Genomic DNA, 12,389 nt, shown 5'->3' with positions numbered 1-12,389 from the left:
CCCGGCTATGACACACTATAAAATGCATACTTGATTAGGAAATTTAGAATGGTAGATTCATCTTCAACAGCAAGGGAGGAATCACCAAATATCCGCTCCGAATTTAAAGTAACAATGTTAAAATATGTTAAGAAACGACGGTATTCTCACCAGAGGAGAAATTTTACATGCAATTACTTTGTACGTACGGCTCTTTTCTTAACAATGAAGTCTTAACTGTTTATTTTAGATTTGCAAGTGGCTAGAGGGCTCTTTTCTTAACTGCCAAGTCCCAACAGAAACGGTTCAGCCTATCCATGTTAGTTTTCTAGGAAGTCTCCTTAAGCATTTTCATTGCAAGGTACAAGCAATTCATTACAGTGAAACTACACTTGTTTCATAGCCCAATGATTCCAAATTCATCACGTCCTTTTCAATTTTGAGCTACTAGAGAATAAGCTCTGGTCATACTGAACCAGTAGTAGGATATCACAATTGCAAGGCTGCAAGTTACACAGGTACTAGTTTATCATGATCAAAAGAAACTTGTCTCTTAGTCTAAGGTACTGCCGTAATTCTGCCTAACGGCTAACGTTAGCTACTCCACCAGTTCAGTTACACACGGTTCCTTAATTCGGAGAATGATCTCTGGCAATAGAGCACACTGCTCGTTACAAAAAAGAGAGGCAACTTGACACCATTGCAGAATTCGATCACAACAAGAACCATGGAAAGCAATCAGGCTAGTGCATACTCCATGACTTCACGTGTCAAACATCTCAGTTGCGATGCTTGCCAGCTTGTGATTTCTGCTGGTGAGAGGCCGGGCCTACACCTGATACGAACGAAGGCATAACAAAAGAAAGACTGATTAGGAGTGAAGCAGACAAGTGGTCTAGCAACATAGTACTCCCTCCGTCCCATAATATAAGAACATTTTTGACACTAGTATAATGTTAAAAACGTTCTTATATTTTGGGACAGAGGGAGTAGAACATAAAATTTGAGGCTGTATATCGAAATGCAAAATTAAGGTCCTGGCAATGAGTGAATTTCGCCAGGAAGTGGGGCGTATTGCATAACGGTAAATATGATGGCCTGTTCATGGCTAATAAACCAAGGTTAGTAATTTAGCTAGTGGAAACAACATGCATCCATGCATCATAGCTTTGTGCAAAATCAAAACTGAGAAACATGCAACCTCTAAATTCCTGAAAGTTGAGACCTGGTGTTTAAGGAACAATTGGTTTAGGATGTCTAGTGGTCATGCGGTTGAAAGCTAAATAAATTCATGCATAAATTGATCAACCTAGCTGGCATAGTTGCATACAAAGATTCACATTTCATACTGGAATATCTGCAAAATAAAGCACTACAGAATAATTATATATATATGCTAGATGGACATATTGTACAATAGCACTACTAAATTACTTCACCAATATATTCAAACTAATCATGTTAGCACAGCCTAGGGGAATGCCCAATCTTCAGATAACACATACTGACAATATAAAACAGTGCGTCGTACGTAGAAATGTAGATACTGCAAAACAACACTAACCCGCATTGTGATGAATTTAACCGGTGCAATAGGGTCGCCGTCGGAAAGGTCTGCTCCTCGCTGAAAAGTCCAAGGACTCAATCCTTCAGGACCAATACTCCGAAAGACAGGAATTTGAAATTTCCTGACCCATTTCTCATCAGGCATATTGTTTATGGTGCGGGTCATCTCATCTGCTGACAGTGAAGTGAATCTTGGATTGATCATCTGAATCATTACATCTTTGAGCACCCTTGCATTCTGGAAGATGTACTGGAGGAAGGCAATCTCATCTTGCCTCCCATGGTACTCACGAAACGTGATCACCTTGAGGCGCAAAACCACACTTACGATGGGACCGACCTCTTCCCAGAACTGGAGGTCAAAATTGCCAGCGAGGTGATCACATTTTTCAGACTGCAAATCATTTGGTTTAGTGAACATTTCAGCAAATAATAGATCATGCAGCAGCAGCAACAATATGAGAAGAGAAATGCAATGCTGGTACCGTCATATGCAGCGCCTCAACATTGGGGAAGAATCTGAGGAAGGCGGGCACCATCTTGACATCATCGTAGACTCCAAACCGCACCCTCAAACTAAGGACCTTCACGGTTGTGATCATCATGCTTGGACTTATCTTAATCCCAGCCTGAAATGGTCCAAATTCAGCCTGAAATTTGCAAATTGAACAGAGTTGAAAGATCGTTCCCAGGCTGGATGTGTAGTAGTACCGTGATGACAGTGTCTCGGATCTCTAGCACGTATTTTCCTGGATCCAGGTACCCGAATATTCTCAGCTTGGGGACGTTGCCAATCCTGACTCTGGTGCGCGATCCGCCGGCGGGGTCGAGACACTCCGACAGGATGAGGCGGTCGAGACACGGGGCGTTCACCACGTCGATGCTCTCCATGACGAAAGAGCAGATCTGCACGCACCGGAGGCTGTGGCTGACGAGGCGGAGACGCACCCCCTTCATCCTCCCTTGGATGTTGAGGATCTCCAGCGCGGGGCTCCTGGCGACGAAGGCGTCGATGTCCCCGTCCTCGACGGCGATGCTGCAGATGCCGAGCTCCCGGAGGTGGGGGAAGCAGGCGCCTTGGAGGCCGGCCGCATCCGGGAACTTCCAGACGCCGATGTAGAGGCGGGTGAGGGTGGAGACGGTGAAGAGCGTCTTGGGGAGGGGCACCTCGCGTAGCCACGGGCGGTTGACGAGGACGAGATCCTGGACGCCTCTGGCCGCAAGGAGACGGATCCAGCGCTTGAGCTGGCCCTGGTACGCGCCCATGCGGCTGCAGGTAAGGTGGACGCAGCGGAAGGGCCCTGGGTGCGTGACGAGTATGCGGGAGACGGCCGCGGTGACGTCCGGCGTGCTGGCGCGCGCGGGCGTGCGGCCGTTGGAGATCAGCTGGGTGTCGATCAGAACGAGCGGCGTAGAGCGCCAGACCCCGCGCCAGCGCGCGGCGAGCACGGCGGTGCGGGCGGCGTCCTTGACGGGGAGGCGGGAGACGATGTCGCGGAGGAGCGCGTCGGAGAGGCCGCTGATGCGGTCCACGCCGTCGGAGGGGCGGCCGCGGAGGGCGGTGAAGCGAGCGGTGGTGGAGACGGGCGGGTCCGGGAGGTTCTCGTGGATGAGCGACATGAGCTGCTCCGTGCTCCGGTCCAGCTCGTGCGGATCGAGGCCATGGCGCCGCATGTCGGCCGCCGTCGCCGGATCGACACTGGAGAACCGGCTGGCCTTCGCCGGCGCCGGCGGGAGGTGATTAGGTGAGCGCGGGTGCAGCTAAGCTAGGGTTTGCTGGTAGCTGGAGTGAGTGAGTGAGAGTGGGTGAGTGGCGAGGGACGGCGGCGGACGGTCGTTTCGTAGGGTTCGGTCGGGGTGGTGGGGGGCTGTTTCCGGGCGGGCCAAATGTCGGGATCTGATTGCACACGGGCCCATGAGAAGTTGATCCCTAGAATGGAGTGTTACTGGACTATTATTAAATGGGAACTTAATCATAGATAAGTTTGCTTCTACCTTAACATATAGGCACACATATTTTTGTGTTCCTTCTACCTTAATATATAGGCACACAGATCTTTCTTAATAGTTGGACGCGTATAGCCAGTGCACATCCGCTTGGAATGGTTAGCGAGCGGCCGGCTAATTTAGGAAATTTTTTGCCCCCTTTTCTAATTAAGAAAACTTTCTCACCTAATCCCTTTTCCCATGATGTATTTAAATGCCAACACAACCATCTCTGTAGGGTGCATGCTTTTTGTTCTCTTGTGCATTTAATTTGTGGTTTCAAAATCCCTTAAAAAAATTTGTGGTTTCAAAAATTTAAAAAGGCATAACTTTCAATCCGCGTGCCGGAATTACGATCTGTTTTCACCGTTGGAATCTTTACGATGTGCTCTTCGAAACTAGATCTCACATGTGTATGTTTCAACGAACTTTGTTTCGGCGGTGCGGGCGGTGTCCTTGACGGGGAGGCGGGAGACGATGTTGCGGAGGAGCGCGTCGGAGAGGCCGCTGATGCGGTCCACGCCGTCGGAGGAGCGGGCGCGGAGGGCGGTGAAGCGAGCGGTGGTGGAGACGGGTGGGTCTGGGAGGTTCTCGTGGATGAGCGACATGAGCTGCTCCGCGCTCCGGTCCAGCTCGTGCGGATCGAGGCCCTGGCGCCGCATGTCGGCCGCCGTCGCCGGGTCGACGCCGGCGGGAGGTGATTAGGTGAGCACGGGCGCGGCTAAGCTAGGGTTTGCTGGTAGCTTGAGTGAGTGAGAGTGGGTGAGTGGCGAGGGACGGCCGCGGACGGTCGTTTTGTAGGGTTCGGTCGGGGTGGTGGGGGGCTGTTTCCGGGTGGGCCAAATGTCGGGATCTGATTGCACATGGGCCCATGAGAAGTTGATCCAAGTGTATTGTTAAATGGGATGTGGTTAACTCTAAATAGACTACTACTTAATGTGAAGTTCCCTAAAAAAGAATTTAATGTGAAGTAATTTAATAAAATGATAACTTGACCACTCTAAATAGACTACTCACCCAATCACCTAATGGTCGAATTTTAAGATAATTTAATCCTCCAATAAAGTTAAAAATACATTCTTTCAAAGACGGAGGGGGTATATAGTTAACATAATGCAACTGCCCAAGATAAACTAAGAGCATCTCACCACACTTGCCTAATTTAACCCATATGTCCACGCACACGTTCGGACGTGTCCGCAAACAGAAGTGGGTCGACCCCATTTGTCCATCCGAGCAATTGCAATCCCATATTCGAAACCTTAAATCGATAAAAAAAAGCATGCACGTGGATCATTCGACCAATATAGCACACAAAAAATCAGCACAAAGCGGAAATAATCCATGACAAATAATCCACAACAAATCATCTTTATTGCGCACGTTGATATCCTTCTCTTGGTTGATGAACACTTCTTGCAATGGTCATGCATGAGACTGGTGTGGGTCAACATGATCCTCGCTAGCCTCACACTCTCTTTATCAAGCTCAATTGTCTCAAATGCCTTCTCCTTCTCAAGCTCCATTTTCTGCTATTTGTTCATTTTCTTCATGTCTACCATCTGCCTCTCAATCATCATCCTAACTCGCACCCTCCCCCGGTCGAAAGCCATCCTCTCCCTTTGCACATACAAGAATACATCTTGCTCGTCATGTCGTCATGCGTGGTTCTATCTTTTCCCGCTTCTTCCCCCTCAAGGGCCTACTCCTATTTGGCTTGGTTGCATGTCTGTCCTCCACCTTGGTCACTGTCGTCATCCAATCCAATAGATTTTTGAGAGCTTGTGCCATCGTTGTTCTTGTTACTCTTCTTCTTGATGGGGGTGTTGAAATATTAAATGAGCGTTGACCACTTGGTTTCCTATTGAACATCATCGAACAATGGGACAAAGTGAATGGTTCTTCTTGTTTTGATGGTACAAAATGGCGTCCAACCCCGTCTTGCAAGCAAAAATCAAACATCAACGTAATGCATGAAGTAAAGCAAGCAAGAAAGCTGATGACCAATGTGAAGCAAACAAAACTTACATGGCTATTAATGTTGGGAAACGTAGTAGAAAACAAAAAAATCACCCTACGATCACCCAGGAACAATATGAAGATGCATACAGGGTTTGAATCAATGATCGTTACCGACTCCGAGAGTGCAGCGAAAGTAGACGAGTCAGTGTAGATCGTACTTTGAGTCCCTCGAATGTTGATGACGATCCCGCGAACCGCCCTCGAATGATCCCTAGAACAGAAGACCGAAAGCACGGCCTCTCTACTTGGTTGGAAGCATACGGTCTTCACGATCCGGCAGCGCTTCACCTTCCAGAGCTAATCGTCATCGGAGAATTAGAGGGAGAAGACTAGAACCACACGGGGCTTCTAATTATGAGGATTAGAGGTGGCTAGGGATAGCTCTAATTAGTCAACTAGGACCAACTAGCATTAGAACTAGATCAACTAGAGGAGGCTCCAAAACTTGTGTTGTCATAGGGTGGAAATCCTCTAGTACATATAGGTTTAGCGGAGAGGAGGGGGGCAACCACCAAGGGGGAAGGAGTCCCCCTTGGTGCGTCGGCCCGGGGGGGGGGGGGGGGAGTTGGACTCCCACCCCTAGTAGGATTCGGCCTCGAAAGTTGTCGTTATGATCACCTTGTTACAGATGATATTCGAGTGGACCTTTGGTTATCATGTGATGTTTCCTTTGCTTCGCGATACTTTACAAAACCCGATGTGCATCGGTATCTTCCTGAGTCATCACCATGCTCACTATATTGTTGCTCCCGTTACTGATTTTGTTCTTCTTTCTCGTTAACGTGTTCCGACATCCCCGTGACGTGGTCACCTATGTCTGGCCAGATGATGATGGATGCCGTCACACCGAGAGGGCCCTAAGAATATCTCTCCATCGTCGGAGGAGCAAATCCCACTCTCGAGTTATCCAGTCACTTGTCAAACTTTCCGGTGAACTTGAAAGTTGTCGTTATGATCACCTTGTTACAGATGACGTCTGAGCAACCCCAAAGCCCACCGTCCGGTAGGAAGTGACTGAGACACTCTCATGGTATGAGGAACTAAAACACATGCTAACACTTTGTGTTATAACAAATGATTTCAGACGATATAATCACAAAGTATAACACACAAGTATTGGGTGATTCAATATGATCGTAATTCTAACGTCATACCCTCAATGTTGTTTTTGGACTATCATTACACTTAAAGATATCCTAAGATCCGGAAAACGTGATCACTAACAACACTTGAGCCAGTCTTAGAGGCGAGGCCGGGAACCTATTGTTAACCATTTATCATTTCACATGTGCATGTGAGTTTTCCATTGAATCGGATATTCCATGATCATAGCAGTTATAGCATGAACAAAAACCTCTTAATTATGAATAACGAAAATATAATAATACAATAGTATTGCCTCTAGGGCATATTTACAATAGTCTCCCACTTGCACTAGAGTCAATAATCTAGCCGCATAGTCTTCAAACACCTATGGTTTATTTGTTGTTGCTCATGCTTTGCTTGTGGTAGAGCCTTTGTCATTAGTTTTGACATATCCAAAACACTGTAATATTTGTGTTAGTCTTATCTGATTTTAAGGATCTCAATCCATCTTGCTTTGAGCTATAACATTTTATTCAAAATAAATTATTACTGGGCTCATTGCACTTAGAAGCACACCAACTATATCAAGACTCTTCTTGATTATATTCACATCATACTTTGGATCTACCCATTTATATCAAGACTCTTCTTGATTATCCATATTCACAGTATAATGTTTATGGGTTTCTTACAACTTTTGTAACATCTGATTATATCAAGTCATTTCTTGATTCAGACAATATTGAAACATCTAATGTTTTCAAAACACATCTCCATCATTATAGAATCAACAATATTGTTCATAAAATAATTCTAAGTAATTATCATAGCCCAATTATATCAATTATGAAGTTGATATTCATATATTCTCAATAATGAACTTTAACTTCATATTCTCAAAATAATATATTTTCTTTTGAGATCCTTGATATCTGTTACTAACACTTAGTAAAACTCTTTGGCCCTTTTATATATCACAACTATCAAGATGAATTCATTCATCTACCCATGCTTATCAATTAATAAGCATCGAGTTATATGACACTGAGAGAAAACATGTTCTCTAGTTAAACCTTTTAAACCTTTGTCAAAATATAGAAACTTATTTTAGCTCAGTCAGACATTTTGATCAATCTTTATAGATTCTTTGATGCCCAATATTTTGCCTTACAATTTGACGAAAACATGTTTCAAAACCATTTTGTTTGTGCTCAGAAACTTTATATTATTTCCATTCCATAATGTGTCATATACATATGAGATCAGAAATACTATATAGCTCCGAGTGAGTTATATATATATATATATATACACACAGATTACTTTTATCATTTTGACAAGATCAAAATCTCAATGCCGGCTCACTTGTTATGATCTTCAAAAAACTCTTTGAAGTTTGCACATTTATCCAGTGTGTTGGTGCAATAATTTGCTTCCTTATGTTTTGGAGTTTGTTGACATAAATGTAAGGGACTTATGTGTTTGCTAGTGCACACAGAGTAACAGGTCCCTGGAGTTAGGAGGAGTTTGATTCAAACGCCGAAGATAATCCCCTACATGGAAGTGAAGGTTATCACTGAAGATTATGATAACAAGAGTGACCCCTCAAAAATTGCTGACCCGAAGCAATTGGTTCGGTGCTCGTCCGAAGGAAGTGACTGCGACCAAGAAGATTGAAGGCGAAGTGAAGACGTAGCATTTATTTCATATTGTTTCTCTCCTCTTTATTGAGTCATAGGACCACCGTAGTAGCAAGAGGGGTGTAGCGTTCGAAGCTTTGATTCTCTGACGCTAAACCCAAATCCTATGAAAGTTGTGAGAGAAATCTCTTTGTGTTCCGAGCAAATACTTGCCAACAAGAGACTATGATCTTCTTCGCTGCGAGAGATTTGTCTTTGACCGAGGAGTTATCATTACTTGGTCCTCAAGTAATGTTATCGTTGCTCTTCAAATCTGACCGTTGTGAACGTGTCAGTTGGCCATTGGTTAGACCGTGTGTCCAAAATGGTCATTTCCCACTAGGGAAGGCTGCAGCTATAAATAGCCACCCCGCACCAGCGTTGTCCCGTGGCTGCTCCGTTTGATTGTGAGAAGATTGTTGAGCAACCCCCTCTCCTGAGTGATTTGAGTTTAAAATCCACCGAGAGAAAACCCCAGAGCCAAAAAAATAATAGATAGTGGTTCAATATCACTCGAATCTAAGTCCAGTATGCTCCGCCTATTACTCTTGAGAGCTGCAAACTCTCTAGGCGGTTAGGTGTCAATTTCTTCAGAGACAAAGAGTAATTGTGGTTCTCGAAGACAAAGTCTATAAAGATTTGGAGATCGCCTCAAGTATCCACCACGAGTGATCGACATTGGTTGATGAACCAATTGTCGAGGAGAACAGGGTGAAGAGAGTTTATCTTTTGTGTTAAATCACAACCCCTCCAACCAGACGCAGTCCTTTTGCAGCAAGGCGAACTGGTCTACCAAATTCCTTGTCGCCATCGAGCATCATTGGTTACCTCTGCTTCTCCTCTTTACAATCGAATTGTTTCAATCATGTGATTTGTCTTGATGCATGCTTTTAGTTTCCATTCGTTAGTTTATATTCGCTTGCTGTACATTGTTTACATTCGCTCCGCTGCTGGGTTCCGAGAGTTTTGATATTTCCGAAGAAATTATAAAACTCCCATTCACCCCCTCTGGTAAACATACTTTGTTCCTAAATTTGTATCAGAGCAAGGAACTCCTTGACTCTGCTCATTTTGGTCTAACCACCTTGGAGTTTAAGTATGTCTTCAGTGAGCTACAAGTCGCACCTCAAGATTCCCATCTTTCATGGGACGGACTATCCCTTCTGGAAAGAGAAGATGAAGATCCTTCTCCGAGCTATTGATGATGATATGTGGAACATGGTGTAGAATGGATTCACGGTTGAAGTGCCCCAGGTCCCCACTGACCGTGAGAAGAAACTCATTCAGATGGAAGCTCAAGCTAAAGATGAAATTGGTGGCCATCTCTCTCATGCTCAATTTCTTCGCTATCGTCAGTGTGAAACTGCAAAGGAATTATGGAACATTCTCGAAATGATAAATGAGGGTGTTTCAACTCAGAATGAAGCTCGCATTGATACTCTTCGGGCAAAGTTCAATCGGTTCAAGTGAATCGGAAATGAAAGATGTCAACAAACTTTCGATCATCTGAGTCACACTGCAAACGAGTTGCAAGTCTCGGTGCCAAAGACATCACTGATCACGAAGTTGTGAAGAAACTGCTTCGATCTCTTGACAGCTCATTCGACACACTAGTTTTTATGATTAGGGAACGAGCTTATTTCAAAGTTCTCGACTCTGCTGATATCATGGGAAGGCTAAACACCCATGAGGAGCAAGAAGAAGAAAAGAGAGATCTCTATGGCTCAAGTCATCGCAAAAGTCATGCTCTCAAGGATGTGGCTGATTCTTCCTCAGAAGGAAATGTCGAAGAAGATTCAAATGACCCAGAAAGGATCGGCAAAGATCTCGCATTAATCACAAAAAGATTCCAGCGCCTTTACATAAAGAACCATTTTCAGAAGAAAGGATCTAGCAACTCTGGCGGTTCAAAATCTTCATCAAGACCTACTGGATATTACACCTGCCGCAAGTGCAAAAAACCAGGACATTTCATTTTGGACTGCCCTCTCTAGGAAGCTGAAATCCGTGCCAGTGGAAGATATGATTCAGTAAACAACCATGGCAAAGGCAAGAGGAAGAACTACGACTCCAATGACGAGAAGGAAATGAAGAAGTTCTTCAAGAAGAAGGACGACCCCGCCTCCAAGTCTTCGTCAAGATCTTCCTCAAGAAATACCTCCAACTCCTCCTCCAACTGCAAGAATACCTCTCGAAAGGCCAAGGCTTACATCGGCAAGGAGATAGACTCCGATGAAGAAGAGTCATCTGTCTCTGAAGAAGCTAATGAATCCAATGAGGATTCTGATTCTGGCATGGCTGGTATAGCATGTGCCTCCACCCCTGCATCAAACTTCTTCGAGAATCATTCAAGCAACGACGAATCTCTTGCTTATTACTTCATGGACAAAGCTTTGAAAGAAAAGGTATCCTCCAAACATCACAAGGTTCACTCCAGTGATCAATATTCTTCGGATGAGGATGACCAAGCTAAACTGATTAAAATTGCTAATATACAACACAACTCTCTTGAGAAAATTGAGAAAACCCTCAGGGAAATCTGAAGGATTGTTGGTTGAGGAGATGGAGAAAAACCAGTCGTTGGTAGAACAGCATTCCGCTCTCAAGTCATGAATGGAAGAACTATCAAATCGTCATGATTTTCTCTTGGCCGACCACGACAGATTGACTTATGAGTACCTGAAAAGCAAACAGGAACTCGAGTCGCTGAGAGAGGTTCATGATGACTTGATCAGAGAAAATTCTCTTCTCACCCAACAACTCAAAGAGAAACCTGAAGTGTTTATACCACCTTGCTTAAAATGCCTTGAACGCAGCAATGCTGAATCAAATGTTGAATCTTCTGTGAATGCTAACCCCTCTATCAAGGAAAATGGTTCTATGTCTGATGAGAACGCTAGGTTGATGGATCTTATTCAGATAGAAATGTTCAAGTCTCTCAAAGGGCATCAAACCCTTTGTGATGTTATGAAGAAATCCATTCTTCACAATAATCCCAGGAAAGAAGGTATCGGCTTCAAAAGGAAACTGAATGAAAATGGTCCTACTAGGAACCTGATCAATATCCTCCCACTATGTGGGTGCCTGCCAAGAGCAAAATGCTCGATCCAGCTTTGTTTTCGGGATATGATTCTTCTATCCGTGAATACTCTTATGATGATTCTCTGGACAACTATAAGTTGTTCAAAAATCAACGTGGTGAGGCTGTTGCTCGCTATGTTGGACCAAACAACAGGAATGCCCCCCCCAAAGAAAGCTATCTGGGTGCCCTTGAAAACTATTGAAGCATTGCCTATTACTACTTCACTAACCATGCAGGCAGAAAATGCTCGTTACTTCCCTAAAAAAATTGACAGAATGAGTACATGCATACCTCATTCAACCACTATACTCATTCGTCTGGAAATAATTTCAGTGCCTATTCCTTCGATTATGCTCGCACTCCTTCAAGTAACAACTACGGTTATCGAAAGAAATCATATCCTGCTCTCTCTCTTGTTTCGAAGCCACCTACAAAGATGTGGGTGGTTAAGAAAGCCTAATTTCTCTGCAGGACTATGTCTCCAAGTGTACCGAATGGATAATGTATAGTGGATGCACTAGTCATATGACCGGAGAGAAGTCATTGTTTGTCGACCCCAATTTAACTGCTTCATCTTAGAAGTATATTACTTTTGGCGATAACACAAAGGAAAGGTAATTGGGTTAGGTAAAATTGTTATATCCAAAGACAAGAATATTGATGATGTTTTACTTGTTCATTCTCTTGGATTCTATCTCATGTCAGTTGGCAAGCTTTGTGATCTAGGCATGCTAGTTCCATTTTCCATATCCAAATGCATCATCTTTATGGCCTCTAACAATTCCTTCATCTTCGAGTGAAATAGAAAAGGTGATTTATATATTGTGGATTTCTCTAAGGGTCCCTCGGCCCAAACTTGTTTGCTTGCAAAAGAAACCGAAGGATGGCTGTGGCACCGAAGACTTGGTCATGCAGGTATGAGAAATTTGCAGACTCTCGTGAAGAAAAATCATCTCCGTGGCATTCCTAATGTAAAATTCGACAAGGAT

The 12,389-nt window shown here is 44.2% G+C and overlaps 1 protein-coding gene across 1 annotated transcript; it reads right to left on the bottom strand.

Moving 5' to 3' along the window:
* Positions 1 to 434: 434 nt before the first annotated feature.
* Positions 435 to 4,193, bottom strand: LOC123120251 (putative FBD-associated F-box protein At5g56700). The gene is made up of 5 exons (XM_044540227.1): positions 3,957 to 4,193; positions 2,257 to 3,306; positions 2,031 to 2,174; positions 1,544 to 1,939; positions 435 to 814 (listed from the first exon to the last, which is right to left on the bottom strand). Exons 1-5 carry the CDS (start codon positions 4,191 to 4,193, stop codon positions 809 to 811), a joined length of 1,833 nt encoding a protein of 610 aa, XP_044396162.1. The 3' UTR covers positions 435 to 808.
* Positions 4,194 to 12,389: the final 8,196 nt, after the last annotated feature.

This window comes from Triticum aestivum, chromosome 5D (assembly GCF_018294505.1).
Source record: "Triticum aestivum cultivar Chinese Spring chromosome 5D, IWGSC CS RefSeq v2.1, whole genome shotgun sequence".
Lineage (NCBI taxonomy): Eukaryota > Viridiplantae > Streptophyta > Magnoliopsida > Poales > Poaceae > Triticum > Triticum aestivum.
Note: the sequence above shows the minus strand (reverse complement) of the source record. Positions and strands in the feature narration are given on the sequence as shown.